At 40.9% G+C, this 27103-nt stretch overlaps 1 protein-coding gene across 2 annotated transcripts in view; it reads right to left on the bottom strand.

Annotated features, from left to right (window-relative positions):
* FBXO4 (F-box protein 4) overlaps positions 1-25802 on the bottom strand; it is a 97698-nt gene extending 71896 nt beyond the window's left edge. The window contains exons 1-2 of one of the 2 annotated variants that reach the window (XM_069221461.1): positions 25379-25802; positions 11063-11298 (exon numbers count right to left, since the gene is read on the bottom strand). In XM_069221461.1, coding sequence (XP_069077562.1) covers positions 11063-11298; positions 25379-25561 — 419 coding nt within the window. In that variant the 5' untranslated portion in view covers positions 25562-25802. Of the gene's footprint in view, positions 1-11062; positions 11299-14837; positions 14895-25378 lie in introns of those variants that run through there. The other variant, XM_069221468.1, reaches the window with a different exon arrangement.
* Between the last annotated feature and the right edge of the window lie 1301 nt (positions 25803-27103).

The raw sequence follows: 27103 nt of genomic DNA, 5'->3' as shown, positions 1-27103 counted from the left end.
TTGCCTCCTGTTTTGAAGCCTAAGGGACAGCAAAGGCTTCACCACCCAGTTCTGCTTTCTGTGAACTCTAGCTTGCCAGAGGGTGCCATTCCAGTTCCTGGGCCCCACCTGTGCAACAATGCCGTGCAACTTAGTAAAGGACACCTCTGGCCGGAAACGTGACACCGCCTGCCCTGAGGCCATGGACCTCGCAGAGGTGCAATGACCCCGACAACCCTGGAGGCTTCGTATCGCTGCAGCCACTGATCCTGTCCGATTTCGCTGACTTCAGAGTGTCTTTAGTCCAACGTCCATGACATCCGACACCATCGCAGAACCTGCGGCCCTGTGACGTCATTGCGACCCCGCAAGGTTGCCCCGCATCATCGTGACTTCCCCGGACTTTGTGCCTGCTGGAACAGACTTTGCAACTGACGCCACGTCACCTCCACCACTCTGCAGTAAGGGCCAGATGCGACTGCGCGACACCTCTGCCCTTCTGCCCCGCAGCACCGGAACCAATGCCGCTTCGGATCTAGCGACGCCTCACTCCCAGACTCCATGGACCGGCCTTTTTTCTACTTGTTTGCTAAGGTACTGTACCTGGGGGGAATAGGGTGAGGGTGTCAAGCGACTCCGTAAACGAAACCACCGGTATTGCACTGAAGGAAACGATTCAGTCATGACGACGCTTAATACCAACTTGCAGCATTTGTGCCACTGGACACTATTTTTGTGCTTTTAAGTGCTAAATTAATATTTTTGCCTATGTATTGTGGATTTTTATCGTATTTGGTCTTGTTTTTTTAGATAAAATAACTACTTTTCTACACTTGGGTTATTTCTTTTCGTAGTGGTTCACTGTATTACTGGATGTGTTTTGTACAAATACTTAACACATTATCTCTGAAGTTAATCCTGCCTACTCGTGCCTAGCTACCAAGGGGGGGGAGCGGATATTAACCGTGTTTGATTCTCCTTTACCCGGACTAGAGTGAGGGTCCTTGCTTGGACATTTCTAACATGTGATTAATCGGTTAGTATTATTTAATTTTCCAAGCAGTCACAGACTGTCTTGCCTGAAACAATGCGTCTAGAGATCTATTTTATCTTGGACCCAACGCCTTTACTTACCATTATTTATCATCACTCTCACGTTTGTATTCATTGGTCAGCGACAGGTTTCATTTTGTGGCCGGTCTCGCTCCAGTCAGTTTTGGATTTCACTTATTTAAATATCACGCACGCACATGAAGCATTTTTGTTTCATCTTTTTAAATTTAAAACATACAGAGAAAGGACAGCAGCTTCTAACTGGCACATACCACTTTAAACCACTCCATTCGTCACCACACCGTACATCATTCCAGGCCACTCCACTATACTCCACACTCCTTTAGCCATGCTGAACAGCAACCACTGTAGTGTGCAACACAGCTAAAACACACTGGCAAAGCCAACAGCTCTCACATAGACACTACCTACTGGCTTTGCCAAGGCTTGTGGTCTGTAAGATGTCATATTACTTGCGTACTCTTGTTCAATTATTTTGTGTAAAAAGGAATGTGCATTATGCCCTGGGCTTATGGTTGATGCTGTGCTCTGGCTATACATTTGTTCGGACCTTTTCTGCATCCATGTCAGGCATGAAGTCATGGATTCTGTACTAGTGAGACCGAGTCAACTGGGAGGAAGCCGCTCAAAACAGGCGATAACTTAATTCATTACACTGTTGCTCCTTTACTTGGTTTTATTTTACAATTAACTTACTCCAACGTTGCAACAAAGCCTGGATGTGTCCAACCCTCTTTCTACTGTCAGAGTTTTCTCATTTTTCTTTCGAAAATGATAATCAAGTGTGCTTCAATATAGTCACAGTATTTAATGAGAGTTTGGTTATGTGCTACATAATGGTTTGAGTTGTGAACAAGTTTCAGGGAAATCTCAGAACATGTCTCCTCTGTTATTGTACAAAGACCAGAGTCTTGCAAAATGAAAACAGGTAAAAGGGCACCAGCACAAGTTCTGTTAACTGTTTATCCAGGAAGAGCCAAGGACTAAATAATGTTATAAAAGCTAACCACAGGCTATGAAGGGTTAATGAGTAACTTTGTGCCAGGCGACCCAGACTAGACAGGCCATGCAGAATTACATCACCTACTTTGTCTGAAGGCTAACAGGGAGGCATTCAGCCTTCACTTATCAGCCCATATTTCAGCACAAGAGAACAAATACTCTGCCATTATACTGAATGTAAAGTCTTGTTGTTAATACAGGAAGGCAGGTTTGGACCATCTTAAACTAAAATAAGGCTTTCTTTTTGATACTAAGATTAGCTTAGTGTCTTGAAGAATGATGTTGGGATAGATATAGAGTTACACAGCAAAAATGTTGGAATATTTTCTGATTTTGATACACATTGCAGCTACTGTTCTCTTTTATGTTTATTGTAGTTACAATTTATATTGTGTGAACCATGATAGTATTTTGATTTTAAACTAAATGTTCAAAATGTATCCTTAGTTCCCTAGTGTTCTTGAGTGTGCTTTTCCCTATTAAAGATTATGGATTCCATTAACTCTCCCTGTGATTTCTCAAGCGATTGACTGCTACAAACACATCTCACTCAGATATTGCTCAATGGGCTGGCTGCAGCACAAATGTCCTTCTGTTGCAGGTTGGCACACTGACAAAGTCCTTAGTGCCGGGGTGTCTAGAAACTGAACTCTGGGTTGTGTGCTAGAGGATGACCTAGAAAATTTATCAGATTTAGACTGAAGGTCAGCAGTTTAAACTTCTTTAGGTGAAGAAGTGCTGCGCTTACCTATCCAATTTATGTCCCAATTATCGATTCTTTGGGAAAACGATGCAAGTAATCAGGACATTGTGCAAAATATATATTTTTTTTTTATTCCAGCAGACTTCTGAGGTGGATCCCCTAGTTGCATTGTCATCATACACTATACATCACAGAATGCCAAAGATACCTCTTATGTTTCCTGTTTGGAACACTGCTCCATTTTTTCCAGGGTGACAGCTACTGCTTGACCCTTTTGCTACCACTCAATACTGGTGGTATTTCACTACTCTCAATGATAATTAACCTTACTACTGGGGGTAACCCATCGTTCTCTACAAAGATTAAAGATCAGCGAAATGGCATACATGAAAAATTCCAGGATAAAATGGTTGACTGAAAGACTGAGGTACTAGCCACATCATTTTTAGTTGTCTCCTCTTCCCAGGGTAGCAGATTTTAAACTAGGGAGTCATAGAAGGAAAAACAAACCTAAACAAAAATAAAACCATGCTTACCAGTAAGCGATAACTATTTTCTAGTTCAATAAAAGTTGTCTTAAGAACATGCCTCAATTTGATATAAAAGTTAATTTATTCAAAGTTAACGTTATCAAGCACAAGTAAAGCTTTCCATTCCTCAGGTTCTTAGAATACAAGTAGCAGGAAAGTCTATGCAGCTCAAAACAAAAACAAGTTTCTCAATATTCATTTAAAAGGTAAATATAATTTAAGAATGGCAATATGGTAAAACAATTAAAAAAAACTGAACAGTAACAATGAGCACAAGCTGTCTCTGCCTAGACAAATAGCTACATCAAACCCACTTGTTTACGTTTCCTTATAATAGGTCGTATTCCACACAATCACTGGCAGCGCACACACACTGTCGAGTTTTAAGACTATTTTTTCCCATACCATCCACTTATTAGCAGTAAGGTTAGGGCACAGTGGTGTGGTTTCAATGTGTTACGAGGAGGGAAAATGCACTTCAGCATGCACCTGATTTAAATAGGTGATGCACATCGATTTGAATTTTAAACCCCAAAAAAGTGTCTTTGCTAGTGGACTCCTCTTAATATGGCATTATCACAGAGTAGTTCTGAGAGAACATAAAAGGTCATGAATTTAAATGGAGAATGGAAAGGTATACAAAATGAATGGCTTCATTACTTTAATGACAACAATAACCTTGTAGTAGTCAAACTGAGTAAACACAAGGATAGAATAGAAGAATTAAAAGGAGAATGACAAATCAACAGCAACTGAAGCTATCTATTGATTCAAGAAAAGAAAATAATGATAATGACAACAATAGCTTCATTTCCTTTCCCTGAAAAAAAAAAAAAAGATTAAACAAGAACTTTGGAACCCAGGAGAATTTCTAAAGCAAAGATCAAAAAACATTAAACCAACCTGCAAATTATCCAATATTTTCCAAACAGCCTGCAATTCTAAAATTAGCCACCGGGGCTAGTGGAACCATCAAACTAAATACAACATATTTGCAAGAAAGTAATGCACCATCAAAAAAAAGGTATTGAGCAATGATAATAGTCAAATGAAGGTTAGTGACTTCTCCTTAAAAATAAGGGGTTAAGCCCTTTCTTGCAAAGATCTTATGATGATAAATCATCAAACAAGATGGTAGTTCATTCAGGGAGTAAAAGGTAGAGCAGACATTAAAACAAGCCCAAGTCTGGATGAAGTAATGAAGATCATTATTCCACACCCCCTTGCTACATCACCCCCACACAAACATCTGGAACTAATTTGCCTACAGAACATTTATACTCAGCGGAAGTTATCAGTAGCAAAAAACACAATTTAGAGTTCATAACAATATCCACACTGGCCACAATTGTAAAATGCAACAGTATATTGGACTCTTGTTAAACGTCTAGAGGTCCTCAAGATACATTAAAATTGTTATAGTCTTTCAGGAACCAAATTAATTTACCAAAGATTCTGTTCCAACTGTTTTCATTCTGCCAGTTCACAATGGAGAACAGAATTGACATTGAGGACATAAAAGGAATTTCAAAATCATACTGCTAACAAAATATTATTTGAGAGTTGTGGCCTCTCATTGTCCCTCGCAGAATGAGAACTATATCCAGGTATCTTCAAAAAACCTGTGCCAACTGCTAGAGAGTTGAAGTATTTAAATCGCCGACATACATGAAGGATTGCAACACGTCAGTAACTACCAATTATTTGATGTGAAATTTTATGAGCCATCCAAAGGAAGGTAGAAATCAAACATCAAATGAGAAAAACTCAACAATTCTCAAGAGAACAAAAGGTCTAGAGCAGTGGTTCCTAACCTGTGGTCCTGGGGCACCTGGGGGTCTACAAAGCCTCCTCAGGGGGTCCGCGACTGCTTAGAAAATTAAATAATATTAACAGATTAGGTCCCCAGCTTTCAGTAATGACTCATTGGGGGGGTCCCCGAATTTCGATAAGGATTCAGTGGGGGTCCCCGAATTCCAGTAATGATAAAGTGGGAGTCCACAGAAGTCAAAAGGTTGGGAACCACTGGTCTAGAGTAAAAGTTTAAAGTCAACTCCAAACTGATAATGCCGAGCAATCTCCACTGCTATACAAAGACATCGCCTGCACAATAAAAGGACTGGTCCTGACTACCTGCCACTTTGCAGGGGAAAAACATGAGGACTGTTGGGTTATTCCAAACCAGCCTATAAAACTTGAGCTCTTAGCATGGGTAGAAGTGAGATTGAGCTTAAAACAATCTGGCAGATCCGAATATGTTCACAGAACGTGAATGGAAATTGTTTTACTACTTGATACAATACAGGTTTTGTTCATTCATCAAGGAAGGAGTCCATCTCTATACACTTTATAACGAAGATAATAAACAGGGCACATCCAATTATAGATTAAGTGCATTATTGGCTATAGCATCCAAGTAGTATGCATCTTTCTTTTAGGAGATCTAAAATCTGGGGCACAAGAAAAAAAACACAATCCTGTGGTTCCAAACATAATCCCAAGGAAATTGCACTACACAAGAGAACCTTACAGGATTAAGCCTTTTAGTTCACAAAGCTGAACAGGCACCGAGCTAATTGCATGCTTGCTTCATAGGTTTTAACACGGCGTTCAATCTAGTTATAGATCCTCTGGGCACAGACAGTGGGGTCTTCAAGAGAAACTGCTGAAAGCCATTATGAGCATCTATCCACTTAATTGGATTCACGTTCAACTAGATAACACCAGACTGATGCACAAAATATCAACAAATAAAAGACTAAACCAGCAGTGCCCTTGCACCAACATTTCTCATCTTCTATTCATCAGATATTTAGATATTCATGAACAAAAAGCTGAAGAGCCTGGCTACTCAAACTCAATGGACAGGAAATAATTGTTATCCAATTTGCAGACAACAAAGGCCATCATTTTGACTTTGGCGGTCAATTTGACTGACAGCCAAAGCCAAACCCGCCACCAGACCCCCATATTGCGAGTGCTGGCAGCCGTCCGCCATCTTTGTGGTGAAAAGTCCCCAGCAGTCGTGCTGGCGGTCTGCGGTGCAGAGGCCAGTGCATCGCCAGCACTGCCACAGCAGCAGGACTCCGCCCACCATATTAAAAGCCACAATATGGCTTGGCGGAGTTCTGCCGGCGTGGTGGTGCTGGTGATGCAAGGCCACCAGGACCCATCCCCTCCCGGACATCGCCCTCGACGGAAAAGGTAAGTGGGTGTTCGCAGGGGGAGGGCGGGGGGATTAAGGTCCCTGAGTGTGTATGGGTGCATGTCTGCGGATGGGGGTGGTGAATGCGTGCACATATGCGAGTGAATGTGTATGTGTGCATGTATAGGGGTGTCGGTGTTGATGAAAGTGCATGTATGACGGTGTCTGTTGATGAATGAAAGTGAGTGGGGATGTCTGAGTGCATGTATGCGTATGCTGCATGGGTGTGTATGTGAATGCATGCATGCGTGAAAGGGTGGGGGGAGTGTTTGTGACTGTGTGGATGTGTGGGGGGAGATGTGTGCATGTATGGGGACATGTCTGCATGTGTGTGTCGCCGACAGGAATGAAGATTCCTGTCGCCAGGTGCGTGACTGCCAGGGTTTTCGTGGTGGGGTGATCACCATGGAAAGCCTGGTGGTTTGGAGCCTTGTAATGCGGCCAGCAGGCTGAGGCCTGCTGCCAAGTTGGAGGTGCTCACCACCAGCCGCGGCAGTGCAACCGCTCCCGGGGGCCAGACGGGGTTGTGGAGGCTTGGTGTCTGTCAAGCCCAACAACTCTTAATGTGGTGGTCTTTACCGCCCGCTCTGTGGCACAAGGACGGCCACAGCAAGGCTGGCGGTGTCAGGTCTGCCAGCCTCGTAATTAGGGCCATTGTCTTCCCTCACTATACCAGCACTGACCTATTTTGCTACCGCAATCAAAACTAACTGAAAATTAATTATGAGAAAACCAAAATTCTATCTTTGGTATACAAAATGGAAGTGCCACTGCTTGGAAAGTAGATGCAGTTGTTGGAATCTGTAGGCATCCTATGAACAGAATTCAAGATTCTAACCGTACAAGGAAAAACACCATGGCACTCAGCAATAGCAAACTTTTTAAAAGGGCTGGAAATAGTCACTCCATGGTACCAAGACATTTAAAACTTTAGCTTTAAAAAACTGTTAAAGAAATACATCTCAACCAAATCCCCTGTCAGAGACACGTGAAAATTTGCCACAAGAAATCACTCTTTTTGTATAAATAAATATATGCAACCAATCAACTTGTCCTCAAATCGTGCTGCTTTTATTTCTAGGCAATTAAGGTTAAAACATCTGTGTGTTCTATTTGGAATTTTGATGTAGAAGTTACACATGCGTGGAAAAATAAGAGGAGAAAATTAGCACACAGGCTTTGCATTTACCACAAAAAAAAATAGCATAAATTGTATATTGCTGCCTAGTACTAGCTGCAATGTACAGACAGTTGTCATTTAAAGAAACTGGGCATACGATCTTGCAAAGCAGAAATACTGCACTCCTTTAAAACCATGGACAGTGTTTTTGTTACCTACTTTGTTAAATGTATGAACTTGGTTAATTTGGTACTTACAATTGAATCAATTGGTTGCAGTTAATAATTCCAGAAAGAACACTACTCTTTACTCAGTATATGTAGACAGTTACGTATATCCTTTTTTATGACAATGAATTTTGTCTAATCATAAAATCAAACCCTTACCTTTTAACTTTTTCCAAGCATTTGAGAAAGTCAAAATTTCACTGCACTCAGTTTACTTATACTATAAACAGTATTTTGTAACAAATGTCGTCAATCATTCAATAAATATTTTACAAGAGTTTCATCTAAAATCATTATTCAGAGATAGGTTTAGATGGTTTTGGACTAGACTGATGAAAAAGTATTTCTTTTAATCTTGAAACCTTATAACTGGTTGGCAAAAAAGCAGTTGTCAGTAAACTTTAGAGATTAAATAAAGCTGACTGCCTATACGTATACCCTATGTAATGCAGTAGGTCACATCACATTCCTCCCTGGGAAAGCCTACAAAGATTGTTCATCATCATCATCATCATATATAACTTTATTTCGGCTATAAGCCATGAAAGTAGACAATACAAGACATAACATGATTAAGAAACATAGCACTTTAAAAAAAATTAGAATGTATAGACAACATTGTTTTTAAACATTTTTGTTTTTACAAAATCTCAAGACGTGTAAAATTATTAGGTCGTTAAAATTTAGCTTCAATTAATTACAATTTATCAAACTAATTAAATATAATCTAAAACCAAATTATTAGAAGCACATGATTATCAGAGTTCTAGTTCGTGTCTCCTATGTATTTTACAAGAACCTTGAACCTTGCCGCTGAGTGACCAATTTTATCATTTGTCTCTGTTATCTGGGATAGAAGGGGAAAATTGCATAATTTACTTTTTTAAGAACCCTAGATAAATAGTGAGGTCACAGATTTATAAAACATACAGATCATCATTATTCTTTAAAACTAAAAATCCAGACCGTTTAGGTTTTAGGTTCATCCGGTTAAGAACTGATATATTAAGTGAATATAGTCTAAAGCCAATGTGTTGAATTTACACATTTATAATAGTTCTTTTGTTCTTATTGACCATGCACTTCGCAGGTATCCCACCACAGAAAAAACTATTTTATCATTTGTATCAGTTGTTAGGAGTCGTAATGCCGTGTTCCATTCCCTTATCCCAATTGCCCTACATAATGGAGCAATCCACTTTTTCCTAGGTACCAAATATCTAGGGCAGAAAAACAAAGTGCGCGAGTGACTCTTTTGTCTTTTGACAATGATGGCAGTATATTGAATTGCAGTCCTCCGGTCTCCATTGCGCTGTAAATGACTTGAGCGGAAGAGTCCCTAGTCTAAATTTAATGAATAGTGTTTTGGTATATGGAGGATTTACATTATCCATATAGGCCTCAAACTTGGGACTGCATTTGTGATCTAAGAACTGCAAAGTCAGACTTCCATGATTTTTTAGCCAAATTTGGGTCAGAATGTTCTCCCAGTAGCACCTTTTTACACGTTCCTTTGTTTCCTTTGCCAAATTGTGGGGAGCACTCCACACCTCCTCCATTTTGAGAAATTTACACATGTCTCTGATGTGTCTGAACCAAGGTTTCTTTAGTACGCTGTCATTTGCAAGAAATTCATCTAGTGCTTTATGGAGAGTGGACCGGTCCTCTGAGGTCCAAAGATTAATCCAATACATTAGGGGTCTTAATGCAATTTCATTGTGTATTTCATTTAGGGCTAAGTCAAATCTGAGCGGAGTGAGAGGGGTGCTCATCGGCAACTTTAGGAAGTTTCGAATGAACCGGTTTTCTACAGTGGTCAGACACCTAGAGTTGGTATGACCCCAAAGCTCGGCACCATAAATTGAGGCCGCTACTGCCACTGCTTTGTAGACGGTGATGGCAGGTGATATCTCCCCTTCACAAGTATTAGCTATTTTCTTAGCTATCACTATAGACCTTTGCCTAAGTGCTGTCAGACTCTTCTTAATCTGTGCCGACCAGCGTTGGTCGTCACTTAACCTACAAAGATTGTTAATTTACTGAATTGCACACATGACGTGCCACCGATTTGACTGCATCACCGTTTCCAAAAGAGAAAAACCCAAAACTATTAACTTCAATGTGGGGTTCAAAAAATTCAAGTTATAACTGAGAAAAGTGGAGACGTCATGAGGCTTGTCTATACACAAAGGAACTGAGCAGTCTGCAGAGAGAATATTTCAGAAAATGTAATTAGGGATAAACTTTTCTGCTACAATATCTTACTGAAACATAGTGGAGGCTAGAAAATCTTGATATACCTAAAGACACCATCACTATTGCCTTTGGTGTTCCAGAAAGTAAAGACAAATGTGCTTATTTTTTCCCAAGGCCGAAGCAATAAATATCCAGAGAGAGGAGTATGTGTTCAAAAGCAAGAGACCTTATCCTTGAGAAAAGGACATCCTGAGTATGCCCCAGGTTGGTTCTGGTAAGCTTGCAAACTCAGATGGGATGGGTGGCTCTGAAAACATGAAGATCACCAGTGGTGATTTAAGATAATACACTTGAAAGCAAGTGGCTTCCTACAAGCTATTTTTTAAGTCTCACCATTAATCTGTCACGGTGACAGCAACTAGAACTACTCACCTCAATAAGAATGCCTCCCAACAGCTTTGGGTGCTTCCAGTCTGCCTAAATTGAATCTGAATGTGCTATGCCATTACTAAATAAGGTCCTTTAGATTCTCTAATCTTCAATACTCTCAGCTCTAACATCCCTTTATGACATTCAGCTCATTCTTATCTTGAGACAAATATCCCAGATAATCAACATATTAGGTTTGTCCTAGAGGCAATGAGCCTCTTCTCACTGTCATGAAAATAATTGTGTAAGAGATGATAGGCAAGAGTGTCTTGTAGGTTACTGTACTGGCATTTTCTTTCGTTGTTACTTTTAGATTACTGCGTTTCAAAAAACTGCTACATTTTTGCATACAGCATAGCTTTAAGTGGACAACTGTTGGGCGTGGCAACTATTTTGTTTCAGACATGGAAGGTAAAATGTCCACATTTCCATCATTAAAATACTTGGGTGACACTTGAACACATTTTTTTAAAAAGACACTTACCAGAGGAGACTCAGTACAGGATTACAATATTCTAAACTACTATCGTTCTGTATGGGAACATCAAGCAGTATTATGCATCTACAAGTGCAGCTTAAGAGAACTGTCAAACTTACACCTCCATGTAATCAGGGAGTGTACCATCACTTGACTCTGAACAGGAGGTCTTCAAAATATCTGCACTTGGTAACGAATGCCAGTCAACAGAAGACCAAGAGGGCAGATCTCGCAGGAGAAAATACCTCCACAACACTGGATCTCGGACCATCAGGTACCAATAATGACTTGTACAGCCCAATTGGCAGAGGTCCCTGGGAGAAACAAATGACATGATATACAGCTGCATATCGACCTGAAACAAAGTAGGAAAATAACGTTTCAGACTTGTGATGGAAAAATATACATTTAAACAGAACACTACTACACAGAACCTGGAATGGTCAGATATGATCTCGGGAGTGATCGAAGCACCTGCATCAGTCAATGATTGCCATTGTTTAGTAATCGGAACTCATAAAATATTTTTAGATACATAATTGTATATTTAAAATACTTCAACAAATCATATTATTTCATAGTGATTAATATCACATGGCTGCTAATATATATACAGTTTTCTAAGAGTGGAAAATATCTAGTTTACATTAACAAAACCTTCAATTGCACAATCTTTACAGCTCTGGGGGGACAGACTATTTGCAGCAATATAAAAGGTTATCACTTGAGAAGGTTCATCTAAATTTATCGTAAAGTTCATATGAAGCACTAATAAAGGTTTTATCTAACATATGCTACATATTTCAGGTGCGTAAACTTGTAAAGTCAAGCAGAAATGGAATTCTAAAAGTAGTTTCCATGTTTCTTGTACTTTAAAAGGCACACAAAGCAGATTTGTTGATGGGAAGCTATCAATAACTGAGTTGTTTTTCAATGAGGGCCTCCAAATTACACCAAGAAGACAATGATACTGAGGCTTAAATTCTCTATGATGTACTTGGACCTTTCAAATAAAAAGTCAAAGGCTATATCGGCCAACTTGGTTCAACCACTGCAACTATACAGTGGAGATACAAGGCCAAAATTCAAAAAATTCCCCCAAACACGAAAGCATGAGAGAGCAAAATGGGCACAAAGAAAGAGCGGAAAAAGGTACAAGAAGAGCAATAACACTATAAGAAAACAGATGAGGAGAGAAAAACAAGAGTTACAAGTGATAAAGATGAGAGTGAAAAGCATGAGCGAGTAAGGAGAGGAATGACAAGGAGTGAAAAGGGGCACAGTGAGAGGGTGAAAGAAATGAGCAATAAAGAAACATAAACAGTGAGATGATAGAAACCAGAGACAATAAACACGGCAAACAGGTATGACCAAAAAAGAGGGCAAAGACAGAGGAAGAAAACAAGGCAAACTTATTTTTTTTAAACTGCAATGAAAAGACCAGAAGACGAGTGGGGAAAGTGCAACAGCGGAAAGCAGCAGGATAGCAAAGCAGGGAGTCTCACATGCACTGGGGTGGGGTAAGAAACAGCCTTGCCTGGTCAGAAGATCAGGCACAGGTATGTCCTAGTTAGGGGCCAGGAGTCACCCACCTTAAACTTACAAAACCATGGTATGTCATCTAGAGAGATCTCTCTACTCAATTTTCATGCTGACTAAAAGAACTGACTTCTTAGAACTACAAAATGGATACTAAAATTATTTGCGAAAATCAGGCTTTGGGTCTTTTTCAAGGATCATTCCCTCGACTAAAGATACCATAGGCCTAAGACCCCCATCTACATGTTCCCCCTAACAATTTCATCTCCATCCCTGTTATGAGAAATTGGTTTAGAAAGATCTCCGGGTTCTAACACAAACCCCCACCATATTCCTTCCAATATCTCTGGACAAGAAAGAACAACAGCTGAAACATTTAAGACAATGTCCTCTCTTGTCATTAAATCAGCAGACAAAGAAGGAGGTATAATCGTACAAGACATAAAAGAGAATAAACAAGAAATGTTAATCTCCTGTCCAACAGTGAACACTATATGAAACTTAACGTAAACCCCACAAAAGAAATCCAAGAGGAAATTTTACAACCGACTACAGATACAAAGAAAACTGGATGTTTTAGACACAATTAATTAAAAACCTTTAATACAAAAAAATCCAAGAGCTTTAGTTCTAAAAACACTTTCAAAAATTGGTAAAAGCACTCAAGCACCACCAGGCAGACCTACAGTTTCTGCTGCTGCTCTATACTAGAACATATTGGTCAATATGTGGACTTCTTAATATAAAAACACTTTGAGGGTCATTCCAAGTCTGGCGGGCGGCAGTAGCCGCCCGCCAGGCGGGAACCGCCATTTGGCCGCAACGCGGCCAAAATCGCGCTGCCCCCATTCCAACATTCCCGCTGGGCCGGCGGGAATGAGGGCCGCAACACAGGAGCCGGCTCCGAATGGAGCCGGGGGTGTTGCGGCGGTGCGACGGGTGCAGTTGCACCCGTCGCGCTTTTCACTGTCTGCTAAGCAGACAGTGAAAAGCTTCATGGGGCCCGGTTAGGAGGCCCCTGCACTGCCCATGCCAGTGGCATGGGCAGCGCAGGGGCCCCCAGGGGCCCCAGGACACCCGTAACCGCCAGCCTCTTCCTGGTGGTGAAAACCGCCAGAAACAGGCTGGCAGTAAGGGGGTCAGAATCCCCATGGCAGCGCTGCTTGCAGCGCTGCCTTGGCGGATTCTCCCAGCCGGGGCAAAACCGGCGGGAAACCGCCGGCCCCGGCTGGCCGACCGCGGCTGTACCGCTGCGGTCGGAATGGCTTGGGAAGCACCGCCAGCCTGTTGTTCAGTGTTACATAGGAGACAGTATGGACTTTTTTAACATCATTGAAGGTACCCCTTTTGATTCATCAACCTCCGTCTTGATTACCATGGATATTAAGTCACTTTACACTAACATACCTCTACTTGAGGGGCTTTCTGTTATCCAAAACCTCCTTGATTCTTGCCCTCATCTTCAGCAAGTCCCCATACCTTTCATATTCTCTCTCTTAAGGCTAGCCCTTCTTTTTTTTTTTTTTTTCAATTTTATAATCAAGTCTATTTACAGATTAATGAGATATCTACAGGAACAATTTTTGCTAGCAATGTTGTGATTCTTAACATGGACAACCTACAGTACACTACCATTTTACAATCTGTGAATCCACTCAAACACCATATCCTTCTTTGGAAGAGATATATTTATGATGTGTTTTAATATGGCAATGTGCCCAGTCATTTCTGAATAAAATTATTGAACAGATTAATCTTCACTGCAAGGGGTTGAACTTTAAGATGGACTAAGACATTTTAGACACATCTTTGCTTCACCTAATAATAAATCTGATAATGAACACCTTTACATGACTTTGTTTTGGTACCAACCAAATGAAATATCCTCTGATCATATTAAAGTTTCCATCCCAGATCATGCCAAGACTCACTTCCTTAAGAATAATTTCTCAGGGTTAGACAAAGTTGTAAAAATAAACCAGATTTTTTCAAGGAAGTTACAATCTTGTGTATCAAATTGTTGTCAAGAGGTTATCCTTAAGAACTTGTAAACCAATCTATGACAAGAGTCTAGTATTGCCCCTGAGAGACCGCTCTAATACCAAAACAGACAACCACTGAAGAGAATTGCTTGTGTCACTGCCTTCTCCCCTGCATCTAATATTGTAACTAAGGGTCAGATGTACCAAAGGATTTTACCCATTCTGTGTCTTTGGGAAAAAGCTTTCGTACATATTGCCCTAAATGTGTACAAAATAGCATATCCTGACAGCAGGGGACCTTGAACTTGAGGTTCCTATTTAAACATCTGCTTCGGACTGCCCTCCTGTTCACCTATGAATCCCACACACTTACCAATCTATGAGGCGTTCAATCCTTTCTGGGACACAAGTGCGGCCAGTGCAGTGTTTGCCAATTTACCAAATAAACCAAGGAATTCCTAAATGGAAAAATATAATTTTCACTCATTTCTCAACTTGCAATACCATAAATGTTATATATGGTACTTGAACAATAACCTCTGAAACACTATGGAGGCCAAACCAAAATGCATACATTTGAACTGTCAACAATCATCTGTGGTTGTGAAGGCAGTGTATCGTTTACTTTCCAAGTGAAGAGGAAATCTGATTATACACTCAAAATGTACTAGTGGACACTGTTTGTAATGTTGAATGGCTTTCAGCATCTTGCTTCTTCTGGGTAATAGAAACCAGACAACAACTAATTCCCATTAACCCTTTAGCTGCTAAGGATCTTCCACGCCCAGAGCTAAGCTCTTTTTTTTTTTTATATTTAGGACACTTCATGCCTGCGCCTTCATAAAAAAAATTCACAACACGTATCCTTGACAAATTTGGATACTTTTTTCAGTCTTCCTGGGGATACTATCATTAGCCAGGGTTTGTGGATTTCTTCAAGAAAGGTTTGAGAATACAGCTGATTTCTGATTTTTGGGGTGAAGATTAGGGAAATGTCCTGCTTAAGAAAGTGTATGTTTTTTTCCTACCTACTTCCAGTCTGAGGTGGAAACAGTGTGACACCCAAGGGTGAGCCCAGAGATTATACTTTTCTGAAAAGTAGACCAAAATCTAAATTTAGCTGTGTGTCATTTTTGTAGATCCCTGGATTGTTCCAGAGGACACTAATCATTGACATAACAAACATTTAAAAAAATATCCATTGGGACTAACATTTTCACCTGTAATTTATTTGCCACAATGTCTGACTTACAAAGCAAGGATGAATAGGTTTTGTAGGTTTTCCAAAAACACGATACCCAGTGCCAAAAACTGAGCTGCAGCTTGTAATGGTTTTTAATGTGCTAATCATGTCACAATTAATATGCTAAAATATGAAGAATGAAAAAAGGGTATGGAGGAAACTACATATTTCCCAAATGTGCAAAAGATAACGAGTTGTGAAGCACTTATTTGTACACCTCTGTATTTGGTTATATCCATACTGTCATGTGATTCAGAGGACATTTTGCAAAATGTGTTCTTTATCGCACACTGTCTTACATTCAAAAGCCAAAAAGACAGTGAAATCCAATAGGTAATAACAAATTTTCTACTATTCTCCAGATAAAAACGGTACTCCATGGTGCACAGTGCAGCAAAAAAGCAAGGCAAGTAAGAAGAAAATTGGTTATACCCCTGCTATACCAATCCATATGTAGTAACAATAGATGTGTTTGACCACTGACTGTGTTGCACTACTTTGCATATTAGTTGTTCAGTGTTCACCAGTTGCAGATTACATTTTGTATTCAGTTTAGCTACCTATTGGCTTTATCGTGGCGTTAGACATTGCAGTTGAGACACTGCAGACGAGCTGTGTTTTTCCACGTGGTAAACTAAGCTTGTTTCTTCGTATTTTTTCCTCACCGAACAAGAACAGTTCATGATAAGAGAGCACATATTTTGTGTTTTCTTCAGTGCAGGGAACAGGTCGGCCTTGGAAGGAGAGCCTTGAAAGGCTGCCCAGTTTTCAACATTTTTCTTTCAACTCTGACCTACAGTAGCCAGCATGTTTGAATATTTCCATCTGAGGGGAGGGGGCCTTCTAAAAGGTTCTTTCATGGTTGTTTAAGATATAAAAGAGGTGGCCCTGCTCAGTAGCGAGGGAATTTCCATGACCTCGGCAGGATTAGACGCTGAATGCCTGACACACACACTTGTCCCGTGAGGGTGGATATCTCTTTCTCGCAGTTGAATGGGGTCATCTTCTTGCTGGCATGAGCAAGATGAAGAGCTTGGCAGGCCCTACGGTGATGAATTTTTACTTTATTCTTTGCTTTGCGATTATGAAGTAATATAATCACATTTATTTGCTGCGTACATTGCAGAGAATCATTGTGGTATATTTTGCTTTCATTGCTGTAACTATTTTTAAACTTGTAATTGCAACCAACTAATCGCCTTCATTTATTAGGAACCTCGTGGTGAAGTAATAATAAATGTCATCTTTGAACTATGACGTGCATTCCAGAGATTTTTGTCAGCTCGGTCATTAGTGAAAGCAAAACATTTTGCCGTAGATCGTCAGTTTAAAAAAAAAGGTGTTGGAGTTTGGAAGTGCACGATTTAAAAGTGTACATTTTTTTTTTTGTTTAGAGAATTAAAGGAAGCACAGCAAACCATGTTTGAAAATGCATGTGAAATTAAACTGCCTTATGGTGTAGTGACAAACATGTTTTATTGTTTATCTGGACTTTCTAAGTTTTGGGATGGGTACTTGGATAAAACTAAAGTGTTTTCATATTTAGAAAAGGTGCTTTTTGAAAGGAATGATGTCCCTTTTGTTCTTGACAGGAGGGTTTTGATACTTTTGTCTGCTTACAGAAAAATGCATGAGAGATGCAAATAGTTAGAATATGAAAATAAGAATTTACGTGAGCAAATTAGCCAGAACAAATTATTGCAAGATAAAGCTGAAATCTACCAAGCTGTTACAGGAGAATCTGGCTTTTCACATTCCAGTAATTAGGAGGTTAAAAAAGGTGGGGGCCAGTGTGAGCCTCATGAGCAGAGCATAGTTCTCTGTGCGCAGAGCAGCCCACAGTTTTTGGCAGGAGTTGAAATGCATTCTTTTAAAGATTACACTGAGCAAGAAGTTGGCGATGTTACCGGTATATTCAGACCACTTTTGCAGAGTACGATGTGTACAATAAATTCAGACAAGACACAGGTATTGTCGCAAAATGTGCAGTTTCTGGGAATTCAGAACATAGAGAGATGTTGTTACAGGTAAAACAAAAGATTTTGGAATGTCTTACTCTTTGCACTAAGCAAGAGACACAAAGTTTCATGAAATTGTTTGATTTTTGGAAACAGAATAACCCTCATCTGAGTAACATCTTAACCCTTTGGTACAAAGTAACTAGGAAAAAACATTGGTTTGAATGGAGTGAAGAGCAGCTGTGTGCCTTTGATTTAGCAAATGAAATAATCCAACAGACTTCAGACTTGTGTACAGTGCAAGAGTACATGTAACTGTTCAGGGACAGTATGCAAACTGGAGTATGTGGCAGAAACAGTGGAGGACAAGGGTGCCGCTAGGATTTTGGACTAGAAAACTACCTGACTTTGGGGAGCGGTATACTCCTTTTGAAAAACAGCTTTTGACTTGTTTTTGGGCTCTAGTGAATACTGAGCAAATCACACTAAATTATAATTTAATTCTGAAATCTGAACTACCAATCATGCAGTGGGTGATGAGTTCACCTAAATCTCACTGTACAGGACATGCACACGGGGCTAGAATCATACACTGGATCTGGTACATACAAGACAGGGCTCGAGTAGTTCTGACAGGCACTGCAGCCCTACATGAACAGGTGTCACAAGCCCCTGTACAGGATGAGGAGAGAGTGCAGAAGGTACCACAGGTAAAAGAGTCACCTGTGAAATGGAGTGCACCATTTGAATTGTTGTCCCCTGAGGAAAGAAAACATGTTTGTTTTACTAATGATTCATTCAAATACGTGGGTACTAAAAGACATTGGAAAGCAGTGTCATACAATCCAGTTACTGAAAAGTCGTTGTCTACCACAGGAGAATGAAAAAGTAGCCAATATGCAGAGTTGTACACTGTGTGTCAGATTCTAAAGGAAGAGCCGCCTGAGACTTGTCATTTTTACATTGATTCTTGGTTCACTACCAACGGATTAGCCACCTGGCTTTCCACATGGCAAGCACATAACTGGTTCATTCATTCAAAGGAGATGTGGAGCAAAGAGTTGTGGCAGGAAATTTGGGAAATGTTAAAACAGAGTAAAGTCATAGATGCTCAATGTCCCATTGACTCATTAGAACGCTGGTTCAATTCCCTTGCAGACGTCAAAGACAAAATTTCAGAGGCAGAAGTGTCAACCCAGAATTCTGACTTGGTGGGGATGGCTAAGTGGGCGCACCAGAAATGTGGACATCTGGGAGAAAAAGCCACTTACAGGTGGGCAGAGATTAGAGGGATGCACATTCCCCTAGATTTGATAAAAACTGTGATTTTGCAATGTTCTATTTGTCTAAACACACAACAGAGATCTGTCCCACAAACAGTCAAAGGACAGTTGGAGAGAGGAAAGTTACCAGGACAGATATGGCAAATTGATTACATTGGACCACTACTCATTAGTCGCGGGAGTCAATACACCTGCACCGTAGTGCACACTTATTCTGGATACTTGATTGCCGTCCCTTGCAAACGTGCTACTCAGCACAATACTATCAGAACTCTGTACTTGTTAATGTTATACTCTGGGGTACCACTCCAGATCCAGAGTGACAATGGATCACACTTCAAAGGCAAATTGGTACAAGACTACTGTTCTCAGCACAATATTGAGTGGATATATCATATTCCTTATTATCCACAGGCTCCAGGACTGATTGAGAGAATGAATGGTTTACTGAAAGCTCAACTGCGAAAATTATCTGATGAAACTTTGAAAAACTGGAGAGAGCATTTAAATGAAGCCCTTCAGATTTTTAACAATAGACCATTAACAAATGCTGACACACCTTTGATGCGAATGTTAACTCCAGCTTTACAAATAAAACCAAATGTGGCCACCAATACCACCACATTCTGGGAAATAAAACCTGGAGCGTTAGCTCCTTACAGAGCCACACCCGAATCTGCAGGTCTTGACTTACATGCTTTACAAGCTTACAGACTAAAACCCCTAGATATAGTGTTGTGTGAAACAGGTGTTGGAATACAGATTCCCCCAGAGCATTTTGGATTGATTGCTCCCAGATCTGTGCTGGCCCTTAACGGCATTCAGGTTTTAGGGGGAGGGACTGATGCAGATTACCAAGGAGAAATCAAAGTTATTCTGTTAAATAGTGGAGAAGTTTACTTATGTATTCAAATTGGAGACAGAATTGCCCAACTTGTCATAAGTGCAGTGTCTGGAGGTTTGGTAAGGAAGGGGACTGCCCCAGCCCTTCTGACAGTGCTAGGAAAGTGAAGCTGTGGTGCAGCAGATAAAAACCTCAGTGCTAAGGTGTGGGTTGAATCCCCAAATGGCCCTCCAGAACCTGCAGTAATTATAGCAAAGGGCCCCAATAACGTCCTGCTGATTATAAAACAAGGAAATGAAAAAGGAGAGCACATTTCAGATGACAAATGTTATTTGCAAGAAAAGTCATACTTGTTTCTTTTGCAGATCCTACTACGACGTACCACTGAATATGAGTGTGCTGTGTGGTCTCCCTTCGGGCGTTTGCGTGTGAGGTCGGGGCAGGGACCGCACCCCCAACCTAAACCCGATTGATAACCTTTGTGCAACGCTCCTGCTGCTTTTAAAGTACAAACCCTATGGATCCATTTTGCGCAAATTGTGCGTCATTGATTCAAGTTCTACATGGGAACAATACAGAGTACCATGGTGTTCTGTCAACCTGTTTAATTACATTCTTCCACTGGAACTAACCCATGGCTTGTTATCATCTGATGACAGCTGCCAGTCTCATTAAGCAAAATTGTCAATTAGCTGGCTGTTTTTCATGTGGAAATCTGACTTTCATTTACATTCCAGAAAACCTTTCAGGTGGACTGTGTACCTTTACATGATTAGAACTCATGATGTTCCCATCTAATTCTACACCAACTTGCTATCCTAGAGACACTATTCAATCAGTTATTATCCTATTCAGAATACATAAGTTTCAGTATTTTCATTGCAGGAGTGTCTGGTTTAACTGTTTATAAGATCAATACGTTAATCCTCTTCCACTGCTTTACAGTGATTGCTTTTATCATTGTATTATGTTGCTGTGTACAATGCAAACCTAATTTCCTTATGATGTTTTTTTTTTTTTTTAAATAAGAGAAAAGTATACAAATTCATTGGTCAGAAGGTGCAAATAGATGTGTTTGACCACTGACTTTGTGTTGACCACTTTGCATATTAGTTGTTCAGTGTTCACCAGTTGCAGATTACATTTTGTATTCAGTTTAGCTGCCTATTGGCTTTATCATGGCGTTAGACATTGCAGTTGAGACACTGCAGTTGAGCTTTGTTTTTCCACATGGTAAACTAAGCTTGTTTCTTGGTATTTTTTCCTCACCGAACAAGAACAGTTCAAGATAAGAGAGCACATATTTGTTGTTTTCTTCAGTGCTGGGAACAGGTCGGCCTTGGAAGGAGAGCCTTGAAAGGCTGGCCAGTTTTCAACGTTTTTCTTTCAACTCTGACCTACAGTAGCCAGCATGTTTGAATATTTCCATCTGAGAGGAGGGGGCCTTCTAGAAGGTTCTTTCGTGGTTGTTTAAGATATAAAAAAGGTGGCCCTGCTCAGTAGCGAGGGAATTTTCATGACCTCAGTCAGGATTAGATGTTGAATGCCTGACACACACACTTGTCCCGTAAGGGTGGATATCTCTTTCTCGCAATTGAATGGGGTCATTTTCTTGCTGGCAAGAGAAAGATGAAGAGCTTTGCAGGCCCTACGGTGATCAATTTTTACTTTATTCTTTGCTTTGAAATTATGCTATAATATAATCACATATATTTGCTGTGCGCATTGCAGTTGAGAATCATTGTGGTATATTTTCCTTTCATTGCTGTGACTATTTTTAAACGTGTGCTTTCGACCTACTAATCTCCTTCATTTTTTAGGAACCTTGTGGTGAAGTAATAATAAATGTCTTCTTTGAACTAAGTAGTGCACTCCAGAGATTTTTGTCAGCACGGTCATTAATGAAAGCAAAACACCATATGTTAAAACAGCACCAAAAACAAAATCCAAATTTTCTCTTGCTTGCCATGGGGATGCTCAGTGCCCTAGGCATGCCAAAAGACAATTGGGTCTCGAGGTATAGGGGATAGGCCCAGTTCCAGAGTGGCCAACCCACACCCAATATTTTTGTTTCCTAGAACAAAAAAATTATCTCTAATGTGTATTGGGCTTTTTCAGCCCAGGAGGGTTGGGGCGGGAGGACAGAAAGTCTGTTGGGCTCACTTTGGGGTGGGAGCACAGCCTGATGCCTGCATGGTCGGCACTCTACTCCTTTTTTTAAAACTTTTTTCCCCCTGTATGAGCTAGAGGGTATTCTATTCACTAGAGACATATTGGGGGCAAACTCCCCTTGTATGTCCCCCTGGGGACAGAAGTACTGGCATGCCCAGGGTGGGGGCTGCACAGACTCTTGTGGGCTGCTCCCTACTCTAATGAAAATAGTAAAAGCAACATTCACTGGTGCCTTGTGTGCTTTATGCCCCTACTGGGTGACAAATTGGGGGACAAACATCCCCTATCCACCCCTCAGGGGGCAGAAAGCTTGCCCTGTCTGTAACAAGGTCATATGGGGCCGCGCCCCCCAAAAGGAGATAATAAAAACACCATTCCCTGGGGAGTAGTGAGTTTTCTGCCCCCATGGGCAAACATCCACTATATTCCCTGAGGGGCAGAAAGACTAATTCACCGTGGGCAGGAAGGTGTCTAGTGTAGCAGATCCCTGCTGGGGGACTGGATGTCCAGTGTGATTCCCACGAAGAGACCCATTAGGCATAGACAGCGACAATGTCCTCTTTTCCAGCGTTGCCATTCCCCGTTTGATCAGTGCTTGGGAGCAGAGTTGCACCCCCACACCGATCAAAAGTGAAACCAGAAAGTCCAATCTATTTTCACTTTTAATATGTTGTGATGTCAACACCCTATATGCGCTGGCATTACAACAAAACAAAACAAAAATACATTATGGAAGGGAAGCTCTACCCTCACAATCTAATTTTGAATTATAAAAAGCAAATGCTTCTGATCCTTAAGACTGAAGCACTTTCTTTTCAGATATGAAGAACTGCCTGTTGGTGTCCTCCACACTTTGAAGGTATCTTGTCATTAGTTCGGTGCACAATTACCACAAGCAAAATCCAACGGGATGAGTACCAATTTGACGGGACATAGCACCCGTAGATTGCAGTGCCAAACATTGCAGGTATATTGCAGGGCACAAATCGGTACCATAACCGCATAGAGCAATAACACCAAAGGTAAAGTTCCATTATGAGGTTATGTAGCTCTGGGGTGACTTGCAGTGTCTGTATTATGTATGGCAGAAGGTACTTTTATCACCTTTCCCACAAACCACTCAAATCCTTGGTACGTAGTCCTTTCATATAAAAGGGGGAGTGTGTTTGCAAACATGAAGAATACAAAAAATCTCTAGTGCAACATTAAATACATTGAAGATGCTGTGATAGATTAGTTCCAATCAGATATTAGGATTTGAATACAAGTAAGTTTTTGTTGTTTTTTAAAAAAAAGTGCACAGTAGCTCGCAATGAGTAAAAACATGCAGAGAAATTCTAACTTGTCTACAATTGACTAAGAAGTGCAAAAAATAAACAACTTTCTAGTTGTCACTGTACAGGTAGAAAACCAGACCAGAAGCAAGGAAAGCAACCTTTTCGTCTTTCGCTCTTAGCTGTGTTAATTATCATTCGTGACCTGCTCTGTCTTTATCCTCTGCTGCTAGATCTGGCAGAAGGAAGTTGAGACTTCAGAGCTGAACTGTAATAATTTATTACAGTTGAGTTATTTCGTCTTCTCTTTATAATCGGCAGAATCCCATGTACAAAGATATCTTATTCATCATTTGCCCTCTGGGTGAATTACACTACAAAGGTGTTAGCCAAAAAGACAGAACTGGCCAAAGGTGTCGCAAATAACATGGGGCCATTTAGCAGCAATGGTGCAAACGCAGAGAAGGTGTCATGTTAAGGGTCGACTTTGAGGGAAGTTGTGGGGCACTCATTGGCAAGCAGACTCTTTTCCATACAACATACTTTCCAACCCTATCAATTAAGACATCGGGCGATCACTTTTTATCAGTCCTACAGATTTCGGTATTTTGAACAATAGCTTTTCATGTGGCCAAGGGTCACTGTTCCGCCTACAGCGAAAAACATTTAAAAAACAATGCTCAGTGTAGGAAGTCGGGGATTCATTTAGAACAAGCCTTGTGGCTACGACGTCAAACGTGTATTTTGAGGCTGCCAGGGATTGGAGTGTCTGGAGGCTGGCGAACGGTGGCCTCACTGGTCTTTCGCTCCCGCCTCCTCCCTCATACTTACCCTGGACAACGGTGGTCTTCTGCACCGACCTCCCTGTACCCGATCAGTACTGCTGATGTAATGTGGATATGCTGTATTTTTATGTGCTTTTATGTGCTTGCATAACATGGTACCATTTTTTTTTTTTTAAACGTGTATGTTGAGTTTAAAGACAGTGAGAGGAGGGATAGGGCCAGTTCACGCAGCAATGGCACATCCCGCCTCTGCTCACAAGCTTGAAGGATATGCAAAACAATGTAAGATTCCTAAAGAACCACAAAGTGGGAACTTTGCTTTTGAAACCACAACACCTCCACCATGCCGAGTAGGCTGCCACGGGTGGAGTACTGCAAATGAACGTGAGTAGAGGAAGCTGCCTTCCTGACACATCCCACCTGCACATTCCAATGTTGCTCTGGTCTTCCGTGAAGCAATCTTTATCAAGAGTATTGTTACCATTGAGAAATGTGTTTATTTGCTTGCCTAATTCTGTATTTCTAAACATAATCCACCGCCCCCAAGTCGGCCCCTTCCAACTTTCACTGCTATCTCCTGACACAGGATCCACCCTAAAGTGTCTCTCCACATACACACATCTGTTACAGGCATGTCAAAAATCATGCCTTAGTTGTGGTACTGTACAACCTATGGAGCTCAGTATCCCTCACCAGTGTCACACCAAGTGCAGTCTCACATCATTGCAATATACAGATTCACACACTGTAAATCGTACATTTTGGGGCAACATTCCGTTTTACACCGGAAAACAACCTCACTATGCGAACAGTTTTACACATTAATTGTGAACTTCTTAAAAGAACACAATGTCATGTGATGTGATTTTATGTCAGGATTGGGCTCCATGTGAGTTATTCACTGTTATCTAATGGTTATGCTAACTGAAAACCTGAAAAGACCTACCTTATTTAGATATTGGTGGACGGGTTGTTCTGTCACAACGACGGATATCTCCTAAACCACAACGGGGAAAACACTACTAGTGAGAAAGTCTAGAACCCGAACTAAATGTGACTGTTGAAATCTCTTCTACCTGCATAACAGCTTCCCCGAGATGAAGCACTTTAGCTACACAGGGAGTCCTCATATATATGGACTGCTTCAGTTGACAGAACACTGTCACAAACACTGGACAAATCAGGGCGCGGACTTATTACTTTGCAAGTCACGCGTTTTTAACTCATTTATAATTATTTGTATATTGTTATGATAATGTGACTTTGGGTGGCAGCGCTTTCTCGGATATCTTTTAATATGGTCATTAGTTCTCACTGCTAAGAGTTATAAAAACCTGAAGAGCAAGGGCACTCACCGGCAGGCTCTGCAAGCCGCTAGTGTGCTCTGCACCGGCAGTGCGCTCCTGCACGACCGATGCATCCTGGCTGCGCCTCCGCCTCACACTCATTAGGTAGAGGTCCCTGAAGTGTCGAATGCCACTGACGATGGCGGACTCCAGCCGGGTCCACTCGCTAGGGTGGTCCTCATTCTCTGCCATTGGCAGCCCGCGGTCTGCGTCGCCGCCGGCGAGAAGGTTCAGTAGGTCAACAATGCCCGGGGTTAAAGTGTTACAAGTGCGCCGGTGGTGGTGTGATCATCCAATGGGATAAACCAGGAAGCGCAACTTCTAGTGGGCAGAACCATTCCTTGCACCGCCCTCGCTTTGACACGCCACTTTACAACACCGACAAAAGAAACAGAGATATTTCAGTCTCCTGGCTCAGCTTCCACGTTTACGGGCATTACATCTTACAGTAGTTCAGGGCGGAAGTTGTCGGGAGATGAGCTGCGCGAACTGGCGTAGTGCATCAACTGACAACGGCCATTTTAGATATTTACTGCGTGTATGTAAAAACACCGTGTAAAGAGTATAGCACGGTTTAATCCCAGAGGTAAACTGTACATTATTGTAGTTTTTATTTATTTTAAAATACTGCGATAATTTAGTAGGTGGTTAAAGTAAAATTAATTTAACTTTATTTACTCAGCGTGTGATTTCTATATCAGTTTAAAATAACATACTTTTTTTTTCTAGCTGTTATCTCTGCATTTGATAGTTTAGCCCTCTTTACTGAAATCACAGAGTTCCTAAATGGCCCACCTAGTGGAGGTTAACAAACATTTTTCTAGCTAACTAGTCTATTAAAGAAGATTATGCTTCTCTTTCTTTACTGAATTTTCCACAGCAGCCAATAAACTTTAAGAAAAACAAAAACGGCATATCCTATCAGCACTAGTAGTCCCAGCATGCCCAATCCCAGGACTGCATTCTCTATAAATGTCACTGACTCTAAAGTACTTCCTCTTTCTTTGCACCAACTTGAAACTTGATCTCCACACACTGGATCTGGCAACTTCTCAATGGAGAACTCAACTGCCAACAGCGGCCAAACGAACATCACGTTCTACGATAACAGCAGCTGTTCAAACGCCCTTATTAATGGAACCTATGAATGAATGAGATGGCTAATAATAGCTTGAAATGAACATGAAAAAACAAGGGAGGGAACAATTAACATAACATATCATCACATGTAAGAATATCCCTTAAACAAATAATTACACAATAAAGTATCATATAAAATCACACAGGTAACCATACCCCTCCGTGTCTTTAATAGAATTGAAAATTGTTGAGTTAGCTAGAATTTTTTTTATTCTATGAGCAGGACCGGAGGCTTTGAATAATGCTAGTTCAAAGCTGATCTACCACAGCAGATGCTACATCAACAATAGGCTTATGATAAAAAACCTTAAACGTATTACCAGAAGACCAATCTGCAGCCGCCATGATATCTTCTAGACGAGAGCCAACTCCAAACAACCTGGATGCCATGGCACCTCAAACTGAATGTGCTCCAAATGTGGTAGTGTCTATGCCAGCTTCCCCTATTAGCCATCTAACCCATATAGCCAAAGTAGCTGATGACACTAGATTGAATGGCTTTTGCAATGAAATTAACAATTGTCCTCCCACATCTTTGTGATTCTCTCAAGTACAGCTTTCATAAGCTTTCAAACATTGTACCACACATAAGTT

This window comes from Pleurodeles waltl, chromosome 1_1 (assembly GCF_031143425.1).
Source record: "Pleurodeles waltl isolate 20211129_DDA chromosome 1_1, aPleWal1.hap1.20221129, whole genome shotgun sequence".
Classification (NCBI taxonomy): Eukaryota; Metazoa; Chordata; class Amphibia; order Caudata; family Salamandridae; genus Pleurodeles; species Pleurodeles waltl.
Note: the sequence above shows the minus strand (reverse complement) of the source record. Positions and strands in the feature narration are given on the sequence as shown.